The sequence below is a fragment of the Melospiza georgiana genome, chromosome 23, assembly GCF_028018845.1.
Source record: "Melospiza georgiana isolate bMelGeo1 chromosome 23, bMelGeo1.pri, whole genome shotgun sequence".
In the NCBI taxonomy this organism is placed as follows: Eukaryota; Metazoa; Chordata; class Aves; order Passeriformes; family Passerellidae; genus Melospiza; species Melospiza georgiana.
Window position 1 is genome coordinate 2,022,940 of NC_080452.1, and position 26,138 is coordinate 2,049,077.

General features: G+C 54.4%; 1 protein-coding gene and 1 pseudogene across 1 annotated transcript; one reads left to right on the top strand and one right to left on the bottom strand.

Annotated features, from left to right (window-relative positions):
• Positions 1 to 15,978: 15,978 nt before the first annotated feature.
• LOC131092985 (Fc receptor-like protein 5) lies at positions 15,979 to 18,539 on the bottom strand. Its single transcript, XM_058039994.1, has 7 exons — positions 18,482 to 18,539; positions 18,163 to 18,393; positions 17,638 to 17,886; positions 16,807 to 17,043; positions 16,574 to 16,657; positions 16,184 to 16,205; positions 15,979 to 16,096 (listed from the first exon to the last, which is right to left on the bottom strand). The coding sequence occupies exons 1-7, from the start codon at positions 18,537 to 18,539 to the stop codon at positions 15,979 to 15,981; spliced, it is 999 nt and encodes a 332-aa protein (XP_057895977.1).
• Positions 18,540 to 20,840: 2,301 nt separating this feature from the next.
• LOC131092986 (Fc receptor-like protein 2) lies at positions 20,841 to 25,509 on the top strand (annotated as a pseudogene).
• The last annotated feature ends 629 nt before the right edge of the window (positions 25,510 to 26,138 follow it).

Sequence of the window (26,138 nt, forward strand, 5' to 3'; positions counted from 1 at the left end):
GAACCCTCATACCCGGCTGATTTAGCTTCCTAGTGTTACTGTTAGGCTTAGCCCTAGGACTTCTAAAAGCAGGAAGCCCTGTGCTCCAGGCACACTGCAGCTGTTCAAGGCATCACTAGGGGAGCGCAAAAGTGACACAACTTGGCTGTCTCCACTACTATTTTCATGAGACCATCCCCAACCATAGTCTGATTTTCCTTCCTAGCGTTGAGGTTTGAGTTAGGCCTAGGGTTAGGGTTCTTTTAACCTGAAAGCCCTGAGTTCCAAGAACACAGCAGCTGCCAAGGACTACCCAAGAAGAGCACAAAAGTACCACAACACGCCTGCCTCCACAGCTATTTCCTTGGGGACATCCCTAATTCCTGGGTGATTTGCCTTCCTCGTCGTCGGGTTGGGGTTAGGTAGGCCTTGTGCTAGGATATTTAAAATCAGGAAGCCCAGACCTCCAGGCACACTGGAGCTGTGAAAGGCATCCAAAAGGGAGTGCAAAACTGCCACAACATGGCTGCTTTCACAGCTTTGTCCTTGGCACCATCCCTATACCTAGGCTGATTTATCTGCCTAGGGTTCGGGTTAGGGTTCAGCCTAGGGCTAGGATTTTTTGAACCAGGAAGCCCTGAGTTCCAGGCTTACTGCAGCTGCCAAAGGCATCCCAAAGGGAGCTCAGAAATGCCACAACATGGCTGCTTTCACAGCTTTTTCCTTAGGAAGAACCCTCATACCCGGCTGATTTACCTTCCTAGGGTTACTGTTAGGCTTAGGCCTAAGACTTTTAAAACCAGGAAGCCCTGTGCTCCAGGCACACTGCAGCTGTTCAATTCATCCCAAGGGCAGCGCAAAAGTGACACAACTTGGCTGCCTCCACTGCTATTTCCATGAGACCATCCCCAACCATAGGCTGATTTTCCTTCCTAGCGTTAAGGTTCGAGTTAGGCCTATGGTTAGTGTTCTTTTAACCTGAAAGCCCTGAGTTCCAAGAACACAGCAGCTGCGAAGGACTACCCAAGAAGTGCACAAAAGTACCACAACATGCCTGCCTCCACAGCAATTTCCTTGGGGATATCCCTAATTCCTGTCTGATTTGCCTTTCTCGTCGTTGGGTTGGGGTTAGGTAGACCTAGTGCTAGGATTTTTAAAATCAGGAAGCCCAGACCTCCAGGCACACTGGAGCTGTGAAAGGCATCCAAAAGGGAGTGCAAAAGTGCCACAACATGGCTGCTTTCACAGCTTTTTCCTTGGCACCATCTCTATACCTAGGCTGATTTATCTGCCTAGGGTCAGGGTTAGGCTTCAGCCTAGGGCTAGGATTTTTTGAACCAGGAAGCCCTGAGTTCCAGGCTTACTGCAGCTGCCAAAGGCATCCCAAAGGGAGCTCAGAAATGCCACAACATGGCTGCTTTCACAGCTTTTTCCCTTGGAGTAACCCTAATACCCGGCTGAATTACCTTCCTAGGATTACTATTAGGCTTAGGCCTAGGACTTTAAAACCAGGAAGCCCAGACCTCCAGGCACACTGGAGATGTGAAAGGCATCCAAAAGCGAGTGCAAAAGTGCCACAACATGGCTGCTTTCACAGCTTTTTCCTTGGCACCATCCCTATACCTAGGCTGATTCATCTGCCTAGGGTTAGTGTTAGGGTTCAGCCTTGGGCTAGGATTTTTTGAACCAGGAAGCCCTGAGTTCCAGGCTTACTGCAGCTGCCAAAGGCATCCCAAAGGGAGCTCAGAAATGCCACAACATGGCTGCTTTCACAGCTTTTTCCTTAGGAAGAACCCTCATACCCGGCTGATTTACCTTCCTAGGGTTACTCTTAGGCTTAGGCCTAGGACATTTAAAACCAGGAAGCCCTGTGCTCCAGGCACACTGCAGCTGTTCAAGGCATCCCAAGGGCAGCACAAAAGTGACACAACTTGGCTGCCTCCACTGCTATTTCCATGAGACCATCCCCAACCATAGGCTGATTTTCCTTCCTAGTGTTGAGGTTTGAGTTAGGCCTAGGGTTAGGGTTCTTTTAACCTGAAAGCCCTGAGTTCCAAGAACACAGCAGCTGCGAAGGACTACCCAAGAAGTGCACAAAAGTACCACCACATGCCTGCCTCCACGGCTATTTCCTTGGGGACGCCCCAAATACCTGGCTGCTTTGCCTTTCTCGTCGTCGGGTTGGGGTTAGGTAGGCCTTGTGCTAGGATTTTTAAAATCAGGAAGCCCAGACCTCCAGGCACACTGGAGCTGTGAAAGGCATCCAAAAGGGAGTGCAAAAGTGCCACAACATGGCTGCTTTCACAGCTTTTTCGTTGGCACCATCCCTATACCTAGGCTGATTTATCTGCCTAGGGTTAGGGTTAGGGTTCAGCCTAGGGCTAGGATTTTTTGAACCAGGAAGCCCTGAGTTCCAGGCTTAGTGCAGCTGCCAAAGGCATCCCAACGGGAGCGCAGAAGTGCCACAACATGGCTGCTTTCACAGCTTTTTCCTTAGGAAGAACCCTAATACCCGGCTGATTTACCTTCCTAGGTTTACTGTTAGGCTTAGGCCTAGGACTTTTAAAACCAGGAAGCCCTGTGCTCCAGGCACACTGCAGCAGTTCAAGGCATTCCAAGGGCAGCGCCAAAAGTGACACAACTCGGCTGCCTCCACTGCTATTTCCATGAGACCATCCCGAATCATAGGCTGATTTTCATTCCTAGCGTTGAGGTTTGAGTTAGGCCTAGGGTTAGTGTTCTTTTAACCAGAAAGCCCTGAGTACCAAGAAAACAGCAGCTGTTAAAGTATACCCATGAAGTGCACAAAAGTACCACAACATGCCTGCCTCCACAGCGATTTCCTTGGGGACATCCCTAATTCCTGGCTGATTTGCCTTTCTCGTCGTCGGGTTGGGGTTAGGTAGGCCTTGTGCTAGGATTTTTAAAATCAGGAAGCCCAGACCTCCAGGCACACTGGAGCTGTGAAAGGCATCCAAAAGGGAGTGCAAAAGTGCCACAACATGGCTGCTTTCACAGCTTTTTCCTGGGCACCATCCCTATACCTAGGCTGATTTATCTGCCTAGGGTTAGGGTTAGGGTTCAGCCTAGGGCTAGGATTTTTTGAACCAGGAAGCCCTGTGTTCCAGGCTTACTGTAGCTGCCAAAGGCATCCCAAAGGGAGCGCAGAAGTGCCACAACATGGCTGCTTGCACTGCTTTTTCCTTAGGAAGAACCCTCATACCTGGCTGATTTACCTTCCCAGGGTTACTGTTAGGCTTAGGCCTAGGACTTTTAAAAGCAGGAAGCCCTGTGCTCCAGGCACACTGCAGCTCTTCAAGGCATTCCAAGGGCAGCGCAAAAGTGACACAACTTGGCTGCCTCCACTGCTATTTCCATGAGACCATCCCCAACCATAGGCTGATTTTCCTTCCTAGTGTTGAGGTTTGAGTTAGGCCTAGGGTTAGGGTTCTTTTAACCTGAAAGCCCTGAGTTGCAAGAACACAGCAGCTGCGAAGGACTACCCAAGAAGTGCACAAAAGTACCACCACATGCCTGCCTCCACAGCTATTTCCTTGGGGACGTCCCAAATACCTGGCTGCTTTGCCTTTCTCGTCGTCGGGTTGGGGTTAGGTAGGCCTTGTGCTAGGATTTTTAAAATCAGGAAGCCCAGACCTCCAGGCACACTGGAGCTGTGAAAGGCATCCAAAAGGGAGTGCAAAAGTGCCACAACATGGCTGCTTTCACAGCTTTTTCGTTGGCACCATCCCTATACCTAGGCTGATTTATCTGCCTAGGGTTAGGGTTAGGGTTCAGCCTAGGGCTAGAATTTTTTGAACCAGGAAGCCCTGAGTTCCAGGCTTACTGCAGCTGCCAAAGGCATCCCAAAGGGAGCGCAGAAGTGCCACAACATGGCTGCTTTCACAGCTTTTTCCTTAGGAAGAACCCTAATACCCGGCTGATTTACCTTCCTAGGTTTACTGTTAGGCTTAGGCCTAGGACTTTTAAAACCAGGAAGCCCTGTGCTCCAGGCACACTGCAGCAGTTCAAGGCATTCCAAGGGCTGCGCCAAAAGTGACACAACTCGGCTGCCTCCACTGCTATTTCCATGAGACCATCCCGAATCATAGGCTGATTTTCCTTCCTAGCGTTGAGGTTTGAGTTAGGCCTAGGGTTAGTGTTCTTTTAACCAGAAAGCCCTGAGTTCCAAGAAAACAGCAGCTGTTAAAGTATACCCATGAAGTGCACAAAAGTACCACAACATGCCTGCCTCCACAGCGATTTCCTTGGGGACATCCCTAATTCCTGGCTGATTTGCCTTTCTCGTCGTCGGGTTGGGGTTAGGTAGGCCTTGTGCTAGGATTTTTAAAATCAGGAAGCCCAGACCTCCAGGCACACTGGAGCTGTGAAAGGCATCCAAAAGGGAGTGCAAAAGTGCCACAACATGGCTGCTTTCACAGCTTTTTCTCTGGCACCATCCCTATACCTAGACTGATTTATCTGCCTAGGGTTAGGGTTCAGCCTAGGGCTAGGATTTTTTGAACCAGGAAGCCCTGAGTTCCAGGCTTACTGCAGCTGCCAAAGGCATCCCAAAAGGAACGCAGAAATGCCACAACATGGCTGCTTTCACAGCTTTTTCCTTAGGAGGAACCCTCATACCCGGCTGATTTACCTTCGTAGGGTTACTATTAGGCTTAGGACTAGGAGTTCTAAACCAGGATGCCCAGACCTCCAGGCACACTGGAGCTGTGAAAGGCATCCAAAAGGGAGTGCAAAAGTGCCACAACATGGCTGCTTTCACAGGTTTTTCCTTGGCACCATCCCTATACCTAGGCTGATTTATCTGCCTAGGGTTAGGGTTAGGCTTCCGCCTAGGGCTAGGATTTTTGAACCAGGAAGCCCTGAGTTCCAAGAACACAGCAGCTGCAAAGGACTACCCAAGAAGTGCACAAAAGTGTTGTATTCATATTGTTGCATATCATATTTCTAGAGCCTCATACCTTCTGGGTGGTTTTCTCACAGCAGATCTCCACAGCAGGGGTGTTGCGGCTTCTCAGTCAGAGCTCCTCTCCAAAGCTCTCCCTGACCACCCCGCCCCCTTTTATCTCAGTTACCTCCATGGGCTACAGCTGCTGCCCAATCAAGGACATCACAGCTGCAGCCCATTTACAATAACTAGAATCAGGGCAGGGTCATTACTACAATACAAAGATCTTTCACTGCCATACATATATTTACAATACATACATTTAGTCAGGCCCCTACACAAAAGTACTACAACAGGCCTGCCTCCACCGCTTTTTCCTTGGGGACATCCCTAATTCCAGGCTGAAATGCCTTTCTCGTCTTAGGGTTGAGTTAGGTAGGCCTTGTGCTAGGATTTTTAAAATCAGGAAGCCCAGACCTCCAGGCACACTGGAGATGTGAAAGGCATCCAAAAGGGAGTGCAAAAGTGCCACAACATGGCTGCTTTCACAGCTTTTTCGTTGGCACCATCCCTATACATAGGCTGATTTATCTGCCTAGGGTTCGGGTTAGGATTCAGCCTAGGGTTAGGATTTTTTGAACCAGGAAGCCCTGAGTTCCAGGCTTACTGCAGCTGCCAAAGGCATCCCAAAGGGAGCGCAGAAGTGCCACAACATGGCTGCTTTCACAGCTTTTTCCTTAGGAAGAACCCTCATACCCAGCTGATTTACCTTCCTAAGGTTACTCTTAGGCTTAGGCCTAGGACTTTTAAAACCAGGAAGCCCTGTGCTCCAGGCACACTGCAGCTGTTCAAGGCATCCCAAGGGGAGCACAAAAGTGACACAACTTGGCTGCCTCCACTGCTATTTCCATGAGACCATTCCGAATCATAGGCTGATTTTCCTTCCTAGCGTTGAAGTATGAGTTAAGCCTAGGGTTAGTGTTCTTTTAACCTGAAAGCCCTGAGTTCCAAGAACACAGCAGCCGCAAAGGACTGCCAAAGAAGTGCACAAAAGTACCACAACATGCCTGCCTCCACAGCAATTTCCTTGGGGACATCCCTAATTCCTGTCTGATTTGCCTTTCTCGTCGTCGGTTTGGGCTTAGGTAGGACTTGTGATAGGATTTTTAAAATCAGGAAGCCCAGACCTCCAGGCACACTGGAGCTGTGAAAGGCATCCAAAAGGGAGTGCAAAAGTGCCACAACATGGCTGCTTTCACAGCTTTTTCCTTAGGAAGAACCCTCATACCCGGCTGATTTAGCTTCCTAGTGTTACTGTTAGGCTTAGCCCTAGGACTTCTAAAAGCAGGAAGCCCTGTGCTCCAGGCACACTGCAGCTGTTCAAGGCATCACTAGGGGAGCGCAAAAGTGACACAACTTGGCTGTCTCCACTACTATTTTCATGAGACCATCCCCAACCATAGTCTGATTTTCCTTCCTAGCGTTGAGGTTTGAGTTAGGCCTAGGGTTAGGGTTCTTTTAACCTGAAAGCCCTGAGTTCCAAGAACACAGCAGCTGCCAAGGACTACCCAAGAAGAGCACAAAAGTACCACAACACGCCTGCCTCCACAGCTATTTCCTTGGGGACATCCCTAATTCCTGGCTGATTTGCCTTCCTCGTCGTCGGGTTGGGGTTAGGTAGGCCTTGTGCTAGGATATTTAAAATCAGGAAGCCCAGACCTCCAGGCACACTGGAGCTGTGAAAGGCATCCAAAAGGGAGTGCAAAACTGCCACAACATGGCTGCTTTCACAGCTTTGTCCTTGGCACCATCCCTATACCTAGGCTGATTTATCTGCCTAGGGTTCGGGTTAGGGTTCAGCCTAGGGCTAGGATTTTTTGAACCAGGAAGCCCTGAGTTCCAGGCTTACTGCAGCTGCCAAAGGCATCCCAAAGGGAGCTCAGAAATGCCACAACATGGCTGCTTTCACAGCTTTTTCCTTAGGAAGAACCCTCATACCCGGCTGATTTACCTTCCTAGGGTTACTGTTAGGCTTAGGCCTAAGACTTTTAAAACCAGGAAGCCCTGTGCTCCAGGCACACTGCAGCTGTTCAATTCATCCCAAGGGCAGCGCAAAAGTGACACAACTTGGCTGCCTCCACTGCTATTTCCATGAGACCATCCCCAACCATAGGCTGATTTTCCTTCCTAGCGTTAAGGTTCGAGTTAGGCCTATGGTTAGTGTTCTTTTAACCTGAAAGCCCTGAGTTCCAAGAACACAGCAGCTGCGAAGGACTACCCAAGAAGTGCACAAAAGTACCACAACATGCCTGCCTCCACAGCAATTTCCTTGGGGATATCCCTAATTCCTGTCTGATTTGCCTTTCTCGTCGTTGGGTTGGGGTTAGGTAGACCTAGTGCTAGGATTTTTAAAATCAGGAAGCCCAGACCTCCAGGCACACTGGAGCTGTGAAAGGCATCCAAAAGGGAGTGCAAAAGTGCCACAACATGGCTGCTTTCACAGCTTTTTCCTTGGCACCATCTCTATACCTAGGCTGATTTATCTGCCTAGGGTCAGGGTTAGGCTTCAGCCTAGGGCTAGGATTTTTTGAACCAGGAAGCCCTGAGTTCCAGGCTTACTGCAGCTGCCAAAGGCATCCCAAAGGGAGCTCAGAAATGCCACAACATGGCTGCTTTCACAGCTTTTTCCCTTGGAGTAACCCTAATACCCGGCTGAATTACCTTCCTAGGATTACTATTAGGCTTAGGCCTAGGACTTTAAAACCAGGAAGCCCAGACCTCCAGGCACACTGGAGATGTGAAAGGCATCCAAAAGCGAGTGCAAAAGTGCCACAACATGGCTGCTTTCACAGCTTTTTCCTTGGCACCATCCCTATACCTAGGCTGATTCATCTGCCTAGGGTTAGTGTTAGGGTTCAGCCTTGGGCTAGGATTTTTTGAACCAGGAAGCCCTGAGTTCCAGGCTTACTGCAGCTGCCAAAGGCATCCCAAAGGGAGCTCAGAAATGCCACAACATGGCTGCTTTCACAGCTTTTTCCTTAGGAAGAACCCTCATACCCGGCTGATTTACCTTCCTAGGGTTACTCTTAGGCTTAGGCCTAGGACATTTAAAACCAGGAAGCCCTGTGCTCCAGCCACACTGCAGCTGTTCAAGGCATTCCAAGGGCAGAGCAAAAGTGACACAACTTGGCTGCCTCCACTGCTATTTCCAGGAGACCATCCCCAACCATAGGCTGATTTTCCTTCCTAGCGTTGAGGTTTGAGTTAGGCCTAGGGTTAGGGTTCTTTTAACCAGAAAGCCCTGAGTTCCAAGAACACAGCAGCTGCGAAGGACTACCCAAGAAGTGCACAAAAGTACCACCACCTGCCTGCCTCCACAGTTATTTCCTTGGGGACGTCCCTAATTCCTGGCTGATTTGCCATTCTCGTCGTCGGGTTGGGGTTAGGTAGGCCTTGTGCTAGGATTTTTAAAATCAGGAAGCCCAGACCTCCAGGCACACTGGAGCTGTGAAAGGCATCCAAAAGGGAGCGCAAAAGTGCCACAACATGGCTGCTTTCACAGCTTTTTCCTTAGGAAGAACCCTCATACCCGGCTGATTTACCTTCCTAGGGTTACTGTTAGGCTTAGGCCTAGGACTTTTAAAACCAGGAAGCCCTGTGCTCCAGGCACACTGCAGCTGTTCAAGGCATCCAAAGGGGAGCGCAAAAGTGACACAACTTGGCTGCCTCCACTGCTATTTCCATGAGACCATCCCCAACCATAGGCTGGTTTTCCTTCCTAGCGTTGAGGTTTGAGTTAGGCCGAGAGTTACTGTTCACTTAACCTGAAAGCCCTGAGTTCCAAGAACACAGCAGCTGCGAAGGACTACCCAAGAAGTGCACAAAAGTACCACAACATGCCTGCCTCCACAGCAATTTCCTTGGGGATATCCCTAATTCCTGGCTGATTTGCCTTTCTCGTCGTTGGGTTGGGGTTAGGTAGACCTAGTGCTAGGATTTTTAAAATCAGGAAGCCCAGACCTCCAGGCACACTGGAGCTGTGAAAGGCATCCAAAAGGGAGTGCAAAAGTGCCACAACATGGCTGCTTTCACAGCTTTTTCCTTGGCACCATCTCTATACCTAGGCTGATTTATCTGCCTAGGGTCAGGGTTAGGCTTCAGCCTAGGGCTAGGATTTTTTGAACCAGGAATCCCTCAGTTCCAGGCTTACTGCAGCTGCCAAAGGCATCCCAAAGGGAGCTCAGAAATGCCACAACATGGCTGCTTACACAGCTTTTTCCTTAGGAGGAACCCTAATACCCGGCTGATTTACCTTCCTTGGATTACTATTAGGCTTAGGCCTAGGACTTTAAAACCAGGAAGCCCAGACCTCCAGGAACACTGGAGATGTGAAAGGCATCCAAAACCGAGTGCAAAAGTGCCACAACATGGCTGCTTTCACAGCTTTTTCCTTGGCACCATCCCTATACCTAGGCTGATTCATCTGCCTAGGGTTAGTGTTAGGGTTCAGCCTAGGGCTAGGATTTTTTGAACCAGGAAGCCCTGAGTTCCAGGCTTACTGCAGCTGCCAAAGGCATCCCAAAGGGAGCTCAGAAATGCCACAACATGGCTGCTTTCACAGCTTTTTCCTTAGGAAGAACCCTCATACCCGGCTGATTTACCTTCCTAGGGTTACTGTTAGGCTTAGGCCTAGGACATTTAAAACCAGGAAGCCCTGTGCTCCAGCCACACTGCAGCTGGTCAAGGCATTCCAAGGGCAGAGCAAAAGTGACACAACTTGGCTGCCTCCACTGCTATTTCCAGGAGACCATCCCCAACCATAGGCTGATTTTCCTTCCTAGCGTTGAGGTTTGAGTTAGGCCTAGGGTTAGGGTTCTTTTAACCAGAAAGCCCTGAGTTCCAAGAACAGAGCAGCTGCGAAGGACTACCCAAGAAGTGCACAAAAGTACCACCACCTGCCTGCCTCCACAGTTATTTCCTTGGGGACGTCCCTAATTCCTGGCTGATTTGCCATTCTCGTCGCCGGGTTGGGGTTAGGTAGGCCTTGTGCTAGGATTTTTAAAATCAGGAAGCCCAGACCTCCAGGCACACTGGAGCTGTGAAAGGCATCCAAAAGGGAGTGCAAAAGTGCCACAACATGGCTGCTTTCACAGCTTTTTCCTTGGCACCATCCCTATACCTAGGCTGATTTATCTGCCTAGGGTTCGGGTTAGGGTTCAGTCTAGGGCTAGAATTTTTTGAACCAGGAAGCCCTGAGTTCCAGGCTTACTGCAGCTGCCAAAGGCATCCCAAAGGGAGCGCAGAAGTGCCACAACATGGCTGCTTTCACAGCTTTTTCCTTAGTAAGAACCCTAATACCCGGCTGATTTACCTTCCTAGGGTTACTGTTAGGCTTAGGCCGAGGACTTTAAAACCAGGAAGCCCAGACCTCCAGGAACACTGGAGCTGTGAAAGGCATCCAAAAGGGAGTGCAAAAGTGCCACAACATGGCTGCTTTCACAGCTTTTTCCTTGGCACCATCCCTATACCTAGGCTGATTTATCTGCCTAGGGTTAGGGTTAGGCTTCAGCCTAAGGCTAGGATTTTTTGAACCAGGAAGCCCTGAGTTCCAGGCTTACTGCAGCTGCCAAAGGGATCCCAAAGGGAGCGCAGAAGTGCCACAACATGGCTGCTTTCACAGCTTTTTCCTTAGGAAGAACCCTCATACCCGGCTGATTTACCTTCGTAGGGTTACTGTTAGGCTTGGGCCAAGGACTTTTAAAACCAGGAAGCCCTGTGCTCCAGGCACACTGCAGCTGGTCAAGGCATTCCAAGGGCAGAGTGAAAGTGACACAACTTGGCTGCCTCCACTGCTATTTCCATGAGATCATCCCCAACCATAGGCTGGTTTTCCTTCCTAGCGTTGAGTTTTGAGTTAGGCCTATGGTTAGTGTTCTTTCAAACAGAAAGCCCTGAGTTCCAAGAACACAGCAGCTGCGAAGGACTAACCAAGAAGAGCACAAAAGTAGCACAACATGCCTGCCTCCACGGCGATTTCCTTGGGGACATCCCTAATTCCTGGCTGATTTGCCTTTCTCGTCGTCGGGTTGGGGTTAGGTAGGCCTAGTGCTAGGATTTTTAAAATCAGGAAGCCCAGACATCCAGGCACACTGGAGCTGTGAAAGGCATCCTAAAGGGAGTGCAAAAGTGCCACAACATGGCTGCTTTCACAGCTTTTTCCTTAGGAAGAATCCTCATACCCGGCTGATTTACCTTCCTAGGGTTACTGTTAGGCTTAGGCCTTGGACTTTTAAAACCAGGAAGCCCTGTGCTCCAGGCACACTGCAGCTGTTCAAGGCATCCCAAGGGCAGCGCAAAAGTGACACAACTTGGCTGCCTCCACTGCTATTTCCATGAGACCATCCCGAACCATAGGCTGATTTTCCTTCCTAGCGTTGAGGTTTGAGTTAGGCCTAGGGTTAGTGTTCTTTTAACCTGAAAGCCCTGAGTTCCAAGAACACAGCAGCTGCGAAGGACTACCCAAGAAGAGCACAAAAGTGTTGTATTCATATTGTTGCATATCATATTTCCAGAGCCTCATACCTTCTGGGTGGTTTTGTCACAGCAGATCTCCACAGCAGTGGTGTTGTTGCTTCTCAGACAGGGCTCCTCTCCAAAGCTCTCCCTGACCACCCCGCCCCCTTTTATCTCAGTTACCTCCATGGGCTACAGCTGCTGCCCAATCAAGGACATCACAGCTGCAGCCCATTTACCATAACTAGAATCAGGGCAGGGTCATTACTACAATACAAAGATCTTTCACTGCCATACATATATTTACAATACATACATTTAGTCAGGCCCCTACACAAAAGTACTACAACAGGCCTGCCTCCACCGCTTTTTCCTTGGGGACATCCCTAATTCCAGGCTGAAATGCCTTTCTCGTCTTAGGGTTGAGGTTAGGTAGGCCCAGTGCTAGGATTTTTAAAATCAGGAAGCCCAGACCTCCAGGCACACTGGAGATGTGAAAGGCATCCAAAAGGGAGTGCAAAAGTGCCACAACATGGCTGCTTTCACAGCTTTTTCCTTAGGAAGAACCCTCATACCCGGCTGATTTACCTTCCTAGGTTTACTATTAGGCTTAGGCCTAGGACTTTAAAACCAGGAAGCCCAGACCTCCAGGCACACTGGAGATGTGAAAGGCATCCAAAAGGGAGTGCAAAAGTGCCACAACATGGCTGCTTTCACAGCTTTTTCCTTGGCACCATCCCTATACCTACGCTGATTTATCTGCCTAGGGTTAGGGTTAGGCTTCAGCATAGGGCTAGGATTTTTTGAATCAGGAAGCCCTGAGTTCCAGGCTTACTGCAGCTGCCAAAGGCATCCCAAAGGGAGCTCAGAAATGCCACAACATGGCTGCTTTCACAGCTTTTTCCTTAGGCAGAACCCTCATACCCAGCTGATTTACCTTCCTAGGGTTACTGTTAGGCTTAGGCCTAGGACTTTTAAAACCAGGAAGCCCTGTGCTCCAGGCACACTGCAGCTGTTCAAGGCATCCCAAAATTAAGGCAAAAGTGACACAACTTGGCTGAGTCCACTGCTATTTCCATGAGACCATCCCCAATCATAGGCTGATTTTCCTTCCTAGCGTTGAGGTTTGAGTTAGGCCGAGGGTTAGTGTTCTTAAACCTGAAAGCCCGGAATACCAAGAAAACAGCAGCTGTTAAAGTATACGCATGAAGTGCACAAAAGTACCACAACATGCCTGCCTCCACAGCTATTTCCTTGGGGACATCCCTAATTCCTGGCTGATTTGCCTTTCTCGTCGTCGGGTTGGGGTTAGGTAGGCCTTGTGCTAGGATTTTTAAAATCAGGAAGCCCAGACCTCCAGGCACACTGGAGCTGTGAAAGGCATCCAAAAGGGAGTGCAAAAGTGCCACAACATGGCTGCTTTCACAGCTGTTTCCTTAGCACCATCCCTATACCTAGGCTGATTCATCTGCCTAGGGTTAGGGTTAGGGTTCAGCCTAGGGCTAGGATTTTTTGAACCAGGAAGCCCTGTGTTCCAGGCTTACTGCTGCTGCCAAAGGCATCCCAAAGGGAGCGCAGAAGTGCCACAACATGGCTGCTTTCACTGCTTTTTCCTTAGGAAGAACCCTCATACCCGACTGATTTACCTTCCTAGGGTTAATGTTAGGCTTAGGCCTAGGACTTTTAAAACCAGGAAGCCCTGTGCTCCAGGCACACTGCAGCAGTTCCAGGCATTCCAAGGGCAGCGCAAAAGTGACACAACTTGGCTGCCTCCACTGCTATTTCCATGAGACCATCCTGAATCATAGGCTGATTTTCCTTCCTAGCGTTGAGGTTTGAGTTAGGCCTAGGGTTAGGGTTCTTTAACCTGAAAGCCCTGAGTTCCAAGAACACAGCAGCTGCAGAGGACTACCCAAGAAGAGCACAAAAGTACCACCACATGCCTGCCTCCACAATTATTTCCTTGGGGACGTCCCTAATTCCTGGCTGATTTGCCTTTCTCATCGTCGGGTTGGGGTTAGGTAGGCCTTGTGCTAGGATTTTTAAAATCAGGAAGCCCAGACCTCCAGGCACACTGGAGCTGTGAAAGGCATCCAAAAGCGAGTGCAAAAGTGCCACAACATGGCTGCTTTCACAGCTTTTTCCTTGGCACCATCACTATACCTAGGCTGATTTCTCTGCCTAGGGATAGGGTTATGGTTCAGCCTAGGGCTCGGATTTTTTGAACCAGGAAGCCCTGAGTTCCAGGCTTACTGCAGCTGCCAAAGGCATCCCAAAGGGAGCGCAGAAGTGCCACAACATGGCTGCTTTCACAGCTTTTTCCATAGGAAGAACCCTAATACCCGGCTGATTTACCTTCCTAGGGTTACTGTTAGGCTTAAGCCTAGGACTTTTAAAACCAGGAAGCCCTGTGCTCCAGGCACACTGCAGCAGTTCAAGGCATTCCAAGGGCAGCCCAAAAGTGACACAACTTGGCTGACTCCACTGCTATTTCCATGAGACCATCCCAAATCATAGTCTGATTTTCCTTCCTAGCGTTGAGTTTTGAGTTAGGCCTAGGGTTAGTGTTCTTTTAACCTGAAAGCACTGAGTTCCAAGAACAGAGCAGCTGCGAAGGACTACACAAGAAGAGCACAAAAGTACCACAACATGCCTGCCTCCACAGCTATTTCCTTGGGGACATCCCTAATTCCTGGCTGATTTGCCTTTCTCGTCGTTGGGTTGGGGTTAGGTAGGCCTTGTGCTAGGATTTTTAAAATCAGGAAGCCCAGACTTCCAGGCACACTGGAGCTGTGAAAGGCATCCTCAAGGGAGTGCAAAAGTGCCACAACATGGCTGCTTTCACAGCTTTTTCCTTGGCACCATCCCTATACCTAGGCTGATTTATCTGCCTAGGGTTAGGGTTAGTGTTCAGCCTAGGGCTAGTGTTTTTTGAACCAGGAAGCCCTGAGTTCCAGGCTTACTGCAGCTGCCAAAGGCATCCCAAAGGGAGCTCAGAAATGCCACAACATGGCTGCTTTCACAGTTTTTTCCTTAGGAAGAACCCTAATACCCGGCTGATTTACCTTTCTAGGGTTACTGTTAGGCTTAGGCCTTGGACTTTTAAAACCAGGAAGCCCTGTGCTCCAGGCACACTGCAGCTCTTCAAGGCATCCCAAGGGCAGCACAAAAGTGACACAACTTGGCTGCCTCCACTGCTATTTCCATGAGACCATCCCGAACCATAGGCTGATTTTCCTTCCTAGCGTTGAGGTTTGAGTTAGGCCTAGGGTTTGTGTTCTTTTAACCTGAAAGCCCTGAGTTCCAAGAACACAGCAGCTGCGAAGTACTACCCAAGAAGAGCACAAAAGTGTTGTATTCATATTGTTGCATATCATATTTCCAGAGCCTCATACCTTCTGGGTGGTTTTGTCACAGCAGATCTCCACAGCAGTGGTGTTGTTGCTTCTCAGTCAGGGCTCCTCTCCAAAGCTCTCCCTGACCACCCCGCCCCCTTTTATCTCAGTTACCTCCATGGGCTACAGCTGCTGCCCAATCAAGGACATCACTGCTGCAGCCCATTTACAATAACTAGAATCAGGGCAGGGTCATCATTCCTCCCAGTCATTGGGCAAAAATATCAGCAATTCTTCCCCAGCCCCCAGTTTTCCTCCCAGTGGTCCTTCCCTGTCTGCACCCGTTCTTCCCTGCTTCGCTGCTTCCCCGAGGCAGCTCATTCCTGCTCATCCTGGATGTTCCTTCACTGTTCCCCAATGGAGCTGATGCTGCCTGCACCCACCCGCCGCTGTGCTGCATTTCCTGTGCTGCCCTCAGCACCGAGCCTGCTGCACCTGCCCACCGCAGCCCCAGCCCGCAGCAGCCAGCCCAGAGCCACCAGTGCCGCAGCACCAGCCCACTGCCAGCCCGCAGCAGCCAGCCCGCAGCCATCGCTCACCCATGCCAGAGACACGCAGGTGCCGTCCTTGGAAATCACGCCCAGCCACTCACAAAAGCCATGTGGGCTCGCCCTGGCTTGCAGCACACACACTCCATCTGCCCAGCTGATGCCCACAGAGCGCCTGGGCTTCTTGCAGTAACGCTGTCTCTGTCTTCTGTTTCTCTGTCTATCCTTTTCCCTTATTACTCCCTTCTGTCCCCTTTCAGTAACAACCCTTACCCTCCTTTATCAAGAAACAGTTCTCAGATATAATATTGCCATGTTTGTGCTTCATTTTCATATGAGAAACCTTTCAGCGAGAATCCTCCCCAACTCCCCCTTTTACAGCGGGATGGGACAGGGGTAGTGGGAGGGGGAATGGGGAAGCCCTGGGTGTACTGCAAGTACTTTGGGGAGAGAATGGGGCAGTCCCTGAGGGTACTTGGGCACTTGCATGGGGCTGGGGAGTCCCTGCAGGTACGAGCAAAGGGATGGGGGAGCCCTTGGGGGTACAGGGAGAGGAAATGGGGAGCAGAGGGTGCTCTGTAGCCTTCCCTGTACCTTCCCCTGAGCCATGACCACCTCCCTTGGAAGGATGGGCAACCACAGAAGGCATGGAGGGAGCACCCCCAGTGTCACACAGTGCCTCCCGCTTCCCAGAGCATCACAACTTTTGGTGTAGATTGTCACAGATGTCACTGGGTTCCCACGGTTGTCTTTGCAGCTCAACGTACGTCGTCTGAGGATCCTCCACCGAGGGTGCCAGGGGGTCTGGGTGGGCCCTGTGGGAATAAGGGGGTGTGTGGAAGGGGATGGGAGGTGCTGGGAGTTTGGATAAAAGGTGTATCATGGCTGGAGGCTGCACTCACCTTTCCTGGTGCTTCCTGGCATCTGCAAAGGAAAACTGGAGGGGTGACTTTGGAGGCCCAGGGGCCCCCATCCACCCTTGGCATTGCTGAACCACCACCAGACACAAAATTTTCCCCAGACCCCCCAGTATCCCTGATGCCCCCCCAGTATGCCTGACCCACCCCACATGCACCAACACCCTGAGCCCCCAGAACCCCGAGCCTGGCAGGGAGGGGGACCCCTGATAGAACCCCCAACATCCCTGCAGGACCCTTTAACAGCTCTGAGCCATGGACACTGGGTACTCAGCCCCTCCCAAGTCAGGGGCTGTTGGTGCCGCCCTGGGACCCCGCTTCTCTGGGGGCCTTCCCACCTCTCTCCACGACCTTCATCCCCCCATTGTCACCCACCCCTGCGGTGCCACCAGTGCCAGGCCACAATGACACCCACGAGCAGGAGCAGGAACAAAAGGGCCCCACTGACCCCTGCGGCCACTGCAAGAAACAGAGGGGGACACATCAGAATCATCCATCACCCCAGGGGTCCTGCAATCCTGAATGACCCTGTTCGACCTCACCTGTGTCCCTGTGTCCCCACGGTGTCACCAACAGGGACAGCTCTGGGCTGACCGACTGGAACATACGGTGTCCGTCCTGTCCAAGCTGATTGGTGGCCACGCACTGGTAGGTGCCCGAATGTTCAACCCTGACGGCCCTGACCTCCAGGAGGGGACCCCGGGCCACCTGCTGCCCATTGTGCTGCCAGGTGAAGGTGACAGGGGCTGAGCCCACCTGCACCATGCAGCGCAGGGTCACGTTGTCACCTGCACGCACCTGGTGTGATAGGGTACCAAAAATGATGGTGGCATCCGCCACGGGCACTGCAGGGACAGAGACAGGGCCAAGGTCACATGGAGGGGCTGGCAGGTGGTGTGGGGGGGTAGGGACAAGGAGGTGGGTGTGATGGGGGATGTTTAGGATGGGGTCACAACACGCAGGGATGAGGGGACACAGGGCAGAGACGGAGGGACACAAGAAAGGTGTCTTGGGGACATGGAGGTACCCAGGCAGGGGACCAGAGGATGCTGTGGGGACTCCCCTGTGCCCATCCCCGCACTCACTGCGCACCGTGATGTGGAGTCGGGCACTGCTCTTCCGCATGCCCATCCCCTCAGAGCACACCTGGCAGCTGTAATTCCGTGAGTGGGAGACCCCCACAGTGGGCACCAGCAGCTGCAGGGACCCCTGTGGGCCTCTCACCATCTGCCTGTCCCGGTAGAACACATGCAGGAGCGGGGCTCGGGGCCGCAGGGGGCTGGGGGTGAGGGGGGACCCCGGGCTGGGCTTGGGGGGACCCTCCAGCACCAGTGTCCAGACAAGCTCACGGGAGGACATAGGGGACTATGGGAGCAGTGACCCCGAGTCCCTGGCGAGGGGCTGTGGTGCTGTCGGGTTAGCAGATATGAGGTGCTCACCATGCACTGTCACTGTCACCAGCGCTGACTCCTCCCATCCCCATGATACCCCATTGTTCACCCAGGCCTTGCAGCGGTAGCGGCCTCTGTGGTTCAGCTGCAGAGGGGACAGGGAAAGCTCGGTCCCATTGTAGACGCCTCCCAGTACTGTCTCCTCGCGGTAGAAGAACACTGAATCAACCGACTTTTCCTGCCTGTACCGCAGCGCAGTGTCAGCATTTCCCCCTCCAGCAGTGCCCGCGCTGGCACCTGCAGCACCACCTGGTCTGTGGGACAGAGGGTGCCATCACATCACAGGGGTCTAGAGGGTCCTGATGTCACTGGGACCCACATACTGGGTCAAAGCCAGCACACCAGGTTTTCCCAATTTCAAAACAAGGGTCCCACAGTACTGGGATACTCTGGTATGTCCCTGTCTGTAGGACATGAACTCTGATCACACCAGAGGGTGACTCATGGAGTGGAGCCCACCAGAGTCCTCGGGGTTCCCGTGGGTGCTGGGCTGATGACACAAACCACCCTCACCGTCTGAGACATTCACGGGGTGGCTGAGCCCAGTGCTGGGTCTTTCACATGTGTAGGTGCCACTTTCAGTGACAGTGAAATGGTCGCCTCCCTCCTGCCACCAGTGCTGCCCATCCTTGTACCAGGTGGTGTCACCAGCAGTCCCCGAGCCCTGGCAGGTCAGTGTCACCCGGTCCCACAGCACCGCCGGCCTCCAGGGGGGCTCCACCAGCAGCTGGGTGGTCTGGGCACCTGTGAGTGACAGGGGACACCAGCCTGCCAGGGCTGTTGCAGGGTTCGGGACAGCAGGGTGGGGCCATGGCATCCCCCGAGGACTCACCAGTGAGGCCGAGGGTCTGGGCTGGAAGGGAGAAGGGACAGGGCTGGGTGAGGGTCATGGGGACACTGTGGACACCCTATGTTTGCACTGCCCACCTCCACCAGCCCTACAGAACCTGTCCCCACAGCCAAGTCCCATGGTCCTGTGCCCATGATCCCATTCCAATGGCACCTTTCCCCATGGCCAGGTGACATCTGCATTGTTATATGGCCCCATTCCATGTCCCAGTATCCCTGTTCCCCTGTCCCTATCCCCACAGTCCCCAAGTCCCAAGGCTCCTTCTGCCACATACTTGTCCCCACATGTCTATCCCCCTCTTCCTGTCTCCACATCCCAGTTCCCCTATTTCTGTCCCTAAAGCCACCCTAAACCTCTGGTCACACTGAGCTCCATGCCCTGCTCTGCCTCTGCTGCCATTGGGGACCTCAGGGGACCTCACAGCCCCCCTGTGCCCCCTCCCCACCAGTCTCTGCCTCACCACAGCCCATCCCCAGGCTGTCAGGCCCATGCCCGGGGCACTCACCCCACAGGAGCAGCGCCACCTTCCCGGCCATCCCGGTGTCCCCAGCCATGTGCACTGGCTGTCACTCGCTGCTGTGGCCACTGCTCCCCTGGCTGGCGGCTCTTCGGATGAAGGGGAAGGAAGCGAGGTCATGTCTGTCCCCACGTGTAGGTGGCCCTTGGTGGGGGTAGGGTGCCTACGAGCTGGGGACAGGCTGGGGACAAGGCTGCATAGTCTGGGAACAAGGTGGGGGATAATGGGACATGGTGGGGACATGATGTTGCCAGAATTTGGAGTCTAAGGTTGTGTAGGGAGCCAGGGATGAGTGTCCAGGAGAATGGGGTGCCCAGGGATGGGGTCCCAGGTAAATGGGTGTCCCAAGGGTTGGGTAGACGCAGACTTGGGGAGGAGGGTCCCAGAACAATGGGATTTGTGATCATGAAATGGGGGTGCCAGGGGAAAGGGGGACCCTGTGAGAATGGTGGTCCTGGGGGAATCAAGGTCCCCAAGGGCAGTGGTGTCCCAGGGACTGGAATTACTGGGATGGTGTTCCTTGGGGTTGGAGATCCTGGGGAATTGCAGTCCAGGGATGGGGGTCTCTGGGAAGGGGTGGCAGAAGGAAATTGGGTTCCAAGTTTGGGGTCCCAGAGGAATGGATGGGCCAGGGTTGGGCAATGTGGGGGGGGAACATGGGGGTCACAGCTCCTTCCCTGGGTGCCTCAGATTTTGGGGTGAGGCTAGGCCCCGCATAATCACCCCTGCGGTGTTCGTTTCCTGGCCAGGCATTGCATGGGGGTCCTGGGTATATCGGCCTCTGTGTCCTCACCTGGCCCTGACCTTTTCCTCTCTTTATTTCTCTTTTTTCCTTATTCTTCTTTCTTTTTGCTATATGCCCTCACCCCCGGTTCCTGGCTCAGAAATCCTGGGATGCACCTGAGCAGGGAACGGGTTGGGGGACCCAGGAGAGGGGGGAAATGGGGAGCAGGGGATGCAGGGAAGGCTGAGGAGGCTTTGGGGGATGGAGGTGCTGGGCTGTGCCTGCTCAACACTTTCACTTTCTTTGTCCTGGAGGAGAGGGAAGAGGCTGTTTGTGCTGAGAGTCAGATGGGAAAAGGGGGCATTCTCTGTTTCTGGGGGGCCACATATAGGGGGCTTCTGTGCTCTAAGGTCTCTCCTCTGGAGTTCAGCTGGGGGATCCTGCCTCAGGGGTGACACATCATATAATGGGGGGTCCTGTTCCCAGGGGTGGCAGTTCCAGAAATGTCCCTGCACATTCCTGGCCGGGTGCCTGTCCCAGGGGTGGCACATCCTGGGGACCCCTGTCAATGCAAGGCTGGGGCCCAGCCATGGCCCAGCCCCACTGCACAGGGATGGCCATTGCCCAGCCTTGCTCTGCCCAGCCCCAGGTGGCAGCCAGGATCTGAGGGTCCCCTCTGCCCCCTTGGCTTTGATTCTGGCAGCTTTAGAGCTGCTGCAGAGGTGAGAATTCTGTGGGTGGAAAAGGCCCTGCCTGTGGTTTCCTCATCCCTTAAAGCAGCACAAAAACCCAAAGGGAGCCCAATTGTTGTTGCCTTTGCAGTAGTTATGGGACTCTCTCAGTCCCTTGGGCAATAGCACAAAATGATCAATTGCTGCATTTCCAGACTGGTTCCCCCACAGCTGCCCCTGCAGGGACGGTTTCCAGCCAGCCCTGCTCTGAAAACCATCAAAGGCCCTCACAGAGCCACTGCTTGGGCTCCCTTTGGGTTGTGTGCTTCATGCAGAGCTGTGCAAACCACAGGCAGCCCTTTTCTGCCCCCACAGAATTCTCACATCTGCTGCAGCTCTGAAGCTGCCAGAATCAAAGCCAAGGGGGCAATGGGTACCCTCAGGTGCTGACTGCCCCCTGGGGCTGGCCAGAGCAGGGCTGGGCAATGGCCATCCCTGTGCAGTGGGGCTGGGCCATGGCTGGGCCCCACCCTTGGATGGCCACTGGCTTCAAGGAGCAGGAGTTTGGGGCCTCCTTCCTGCTCAGGGTTCCATTCCCCAGCTGCTCTTGCTGGCTCAGATCCAGCAGGGGACGAGCAAGAATGGAGAAGTCTGGACCCCTCTGAAGCTGCCAAGCTCCAGGACAGGACCCTCTTCCCCAGCATGTGTCCCCCCGGGACAGGATCCCCCCAGGACAGGAGCCCCCTGGATGTGCCCCGTAAGGACAGAACCCTTCCCCCCCATGTGAGAAAGGTGTCAAATGGCCTTTTCCTTCTTCTGTGGGAGACAGAAAGTGAAAGTGTTTGGGGGTAAAAGCTGCACTCCCCCACCCCTCAGAGCCTCCCCACCCCTCCCTGCAGACCCCTCATCCCTGCTTCCCCCACCCTGGGCTTCCCCCAATCTGTTCCCTGCTCCAGGTGCCCCCAAGGACCATCAAGGCACAAACTGGGGGGTTGTGAAATTGAGGGGTAAAATGATGGAAATGGAATAAAGAGAGGGAAAAATCACTGGAGGCTGGGGGACACAAACCCAGAGCAGCTCAGAATCTGTCTGGGGTGACACCCTGGACACCGGCACCATGTGGGGCTGGCGCTGGCTCTGGGTCACCCCAAAATCTGAAGCACCCAGGCAAGGAGCTGAAGCCCATGGGCTCACCCAGCCACTGCCCATCCCTGGCACCCCCATTCCCCTGGGAACAGAAACATGGGACCTCCATTCCTTATGTCCCACTCTCTCTGCAGCCCCCATCCCAACACTGACATTCCCTAGGATCTCCATGGCCCAGCACCCCATTCCCAAGGAACACCTTCCCATTCATTCCATCCCCTGAAATCTTCCTAGGACCCACCATTCTCCCCTCCCATGAACTCAAATCCTTGGAGCCCACATTTCCCTGGGACTCCCATCCCTGAGTACCCCAGGTATGGAGACGCCCATTCCAATGGCACCCCCATTGCCAGATATTCCCCCTCCTCTGGACCCCTTTTACCAGTGACCCCATTCCTGCCTCCCCAAAACCACCAAATTCCCAACCCCTGGGAACCCCATGACCCATTTTGTCTCACCTACCCACGTCCCCAGCCTATCCCCAGCATGTCCCCAGCCTGCCCCCACCAAGGGCCACCTACGAATGAGGTCAAGACGTGACCTCGCTTCCTTCCCCTTCATCCGAAGAGCCGCCAGCCAGGGGAGCAGTGGCCACAGCAGCAAGTGACAGCCAGTGCACATGGCTGGGGACACCGGGATGGCCGGGAAGGTGGCGCTGCCCCTGTGGGGTGAGTGCCCTGGGCACAGACCTGACACCCCAGGAATGGGGAGGGAAGTGGGCACAGGGGTCTGTGGGGTCCCCTGAGGTCCCCAATGACAGCAGAGCCAGTCCATGTTACCCACAGTGGACCTGGGTGTGACTGGGTATGTAGGGTGGCTTTGGGGACAGGAAGAGGGGGCAGGAATTTGGTGATGGGGATGTCGAGACAGGAATGTGGGGACTGGCACCTTTGGGCTCAGGCAGCTCCTGGGAAAGGGACAAGGTAACTGGGATGCAGGGACAAGAACGCTGAGGATGTGGCCATGGGGATAGGATCACTGGGATGGGATCATGAGCAGGTGGGGCCAACGTGGGCCAGCATGGGCTGTGTCCGTGGTGTCCTCGTGCCCGGGGTGTTCTCAGTGTCCGCATGTTCGGCCTCAACCCGGGGTGGCCTCGGCGTCCCTGTTCCCAAGCTGTCTGTGCCACATGGATGTGGTACACGGGTTGCTGTGACACAGACGTGTCCCCATGCCTGTCCAGACTTTTGGGGACAACCCACACACTTTCCCACAAGAGCATCTGTCCCCACGGGGACACTTTGGGGACAGCCACCACACCCTGTACCCCATGTGCCTCTGTCCCCATGGTGACACCCCCACTGAGCCCTGTCCCTTCTCCCTTCCAGCCCAGACCCTCGGCCTTGCTGGTGAGTTCTCAGGGGATGCCATGTCCCCACCCTGCTGTCCCCAGCCCCACACTGGCCCTGGCAGGCTGGTGTCCCCTATCACCCACAGGTTCCCAGACCACCCAGCTCCTGGTGGAGCCCCCCTAGAGGCCAGCGGTGCTGTGGGACCGGGTGACACTGACCTGCCAGGGCTCGGGGACTGCTGGTGCCACCACCTGGTGCAAGGGCGGGCAGAGTTGGTGGCAGGAGGGACAGGACCGCCTCACTGTCACCGAGAGTGGCACCTACACATGTGACAGACCTGGCACTGGGCGCAGCCCCCCCTTGACAGTCTTAGATGGTGAGGGGAGACCTTGAATGATCATGGGGGCCCCAGAGCGGTATGGGTGGGCTCCACTCCGTGGATGGCCTCACACTCCTCGTGTGACAAGAGCCAGTCCCCGGCACACAGGGACATCCCAGCGCACCCCAGAGCACCACAGAGCACCCACATGTCCCCGGTGCTATGGGCACCCACCTCAGAACAGTCTCATCAGTGAGATGTGACCTTCCTGTCCCACAGACCAGCTGGTGCTGCAGGTGCCAGCGCTGGCACTGCTGGAGGGGGACACCTTGACACTGCGCTGCCGGTGCCGGCAGGACAACCATCTCACCAGTGTGCGATTTTACCGGGAGGAGTAGGATCTCAGGGGGTCTCTCAGGGGGAACAAGCTGTCCCTTTCACCTCTGCAACTGCAACACAGCAGCCGCTACAGATGTGAGGGCTTGGTGGGGTCCTGGCAGTCACGGTCAGCACCAGTGACAGTGAGAGTGCATGGTGAGCACCCACACGGCTGGAACTCAAATATCTTGACAACCCCAAAGCCACTTCCCAGTGCACTCAGACTCACAGTCCTCACTTCTCCTCTCCTTCCCAGAGCTCTTCTCAGTGCCGGTGCTGGAGGGTCCCCGTGAGCTCACGGAGAGGTCCCCCCTGACTCTCAGCTGCCTCAGCACCCCCAGCCCCCTGCGGCCCCGAGCCCCCCTCCTGCACGTGTTCTACCGGGACGGGCAGGTGGTGGGGGGCCCACAGGAGTCCCTGCAGCTGCTGGTGCCCGCTGTGGGGGTCTCCCACTCGGGGCATTATGGCTGTGAGGTGCACTCCGAGGGGGGGTCCGTGCAGAAGAGCAGCAACCGGCTCCTTGTCACGGTGTGCAGTGAGTGTGGGGATCGGCACGGGTATCCCCCACAGATGCCTCGGGTCCCCCACACTGCCTGGCATCTCCCAGCCCTCCCTGATGCCTGCTCTGGGGCACCCAACCTTTTCCAGATCCCTCCCTGCCCCCCCCCGTCCTTTCTCGGGTCTCTCCTCGGGACCCCCAGTCCGTACATGTGTCCACTCATCCTTCCCCGGTGCATTTTCTGTGTCCTGCAATCGCTGCCCCGGGCCTCTACTAAGCTCCCCTAATTCCTGGCTTGTGTTTCCCTCCATCCTTCGTTGGGTCCCCTCCCTCATCCCGTCCACCCCTCTCTGAGGTCTCTGCACATTGCTCAAGTCTCACCATCCCCCCCCATGGTCCCCGTACCCTTCCTGGAGTTGCCCACCTCCCTCTCCAGGTGTTCCCTCCCTGACCCCCTTATCATCCCTTGGGGTTCCTTTTAAAGCCTCCCTCCCCCAATCTCTGCACCCCCTCTCCCTCACTGAAGTTTACCTGCCCCTCCTTGACATACCCCCGGGTCCCTCACTGTCCCCTGGTGTCCCACTCTCCCGCAGGTTCCCGCCCTCGGGGGTGTCCCTGTCAGTGCAGCCCCCTGGGGGACAGGTGGCACTCGGGGACAGCCTGGTGCTGAGCTGTGCAGTGGCCATAGGGACAGGTCCCCTGTCCTTCTCCTGGCACCGGGAGGGCTTGGGGCCACCACTGGGCACCAGCCCCCACCTGGAGCTGTGCCAGATTGGGGACAATGACAGCGGCCAGTACCGGTGCTGGGTCAGTGACGGGAACAGCATGGCCGAGAGTGACCCCCTGAATGTCACCGTCCTGGGTGAGCAGGACCCTCGGGCTGGGGATGACCCCACCCACAGCACCCCCATCCCACCTCACCAGGTGCCAGCACCGTCTCTGTCCCTGCAGTGCCCGTGGCCAATGCCACCATCACTCCCGGCCCCCTGTCACACCAGGTGCGTGCAGGTGACAGTGTGAACCTGCGCTGCTGGGTGCAGGTGGGCTCAGCCCCTGTCACCTTCACCTGGCTGCACAATGGGCAGGAGGTGGCCCGGGGTCCCCTCCTGGAGCTCAGGGACATCAATGTGGGACATTCGGGCACCTACCAGTGTGTGGCCACCAACCAGCTGGGACAGGACGGGCACCGCGTGTTCCAGGCACTCAGCATTGAGCTGGCCCTGGAGGTGACACCTGGCTCACCCTGGGTCACACGTGGGGTCACAGGTGGGGTCACCAGGGTGTTCAGGACTCCTGCAGTTCAGGATGACCCCATTGTGTCCCCCTCTGTCCCCAGCAGTGGCTGTGAATGTCAGCAGCACCCTCCTGTTCCTGCTCCTGCTCCTGGCTGTCATCGGAGGCTGTCACTGGTGGCACCGCCGGGATGGGGACAATGCAGCGGGTACAAGGTCCTACAGGAACTAGGGGGAAGACCCACACACTGGGGGGTAGTTGGGGCATCACCCAAAACCTCAGATATGAAAGAAGCTGAGCCCCCAAGTGACCTTTGCTTGGGGGTCTTTTGGAGGGTCCTGGGCTGTCCCAGGAAGGGCCTTGAGGAATATTGGGGTGACACTGGGATCTCCTGGGGGCTTTTAGGGAGGTGTTGGAGAGTTGTGCAGGGATGTTGAGAGCTCTTCAGGGATCCTGAAGCAGTTTGGAGGCTTCCCTGCATTCCATTCTTGGGGTTCCTTGAGGCTTGAGTGTGCTCAGGTGTTCGGGGTTCCTGGGAAGGGGGTTGGAGTACCTGGGTGCCTCAGGTGTTCTGGGGCTCCGCAGGGGTGCTTTGGGGTGCAGGGGCCTGGCAGTCCAGTAGAAATCAGTGTTTGGTGGGGGCTCAGGGCTCCAGTGGGCATTTAAATGTCCCAGGTGGAGTTGGGGCCCAGGGGACCCCATGATCACCCCATCCTCTTTTTCTTGTAGTTCTCAGGAAATCCCAGGACAGGTGAGTGGGGAGTTCCAGCCATGACTCTCCCTGACCCCCTCCCCAGATACCCCTCAGACCCCCCCTTATCCCCACGAAGCACCCCAGAACACCCTTATCCCTTACAGGT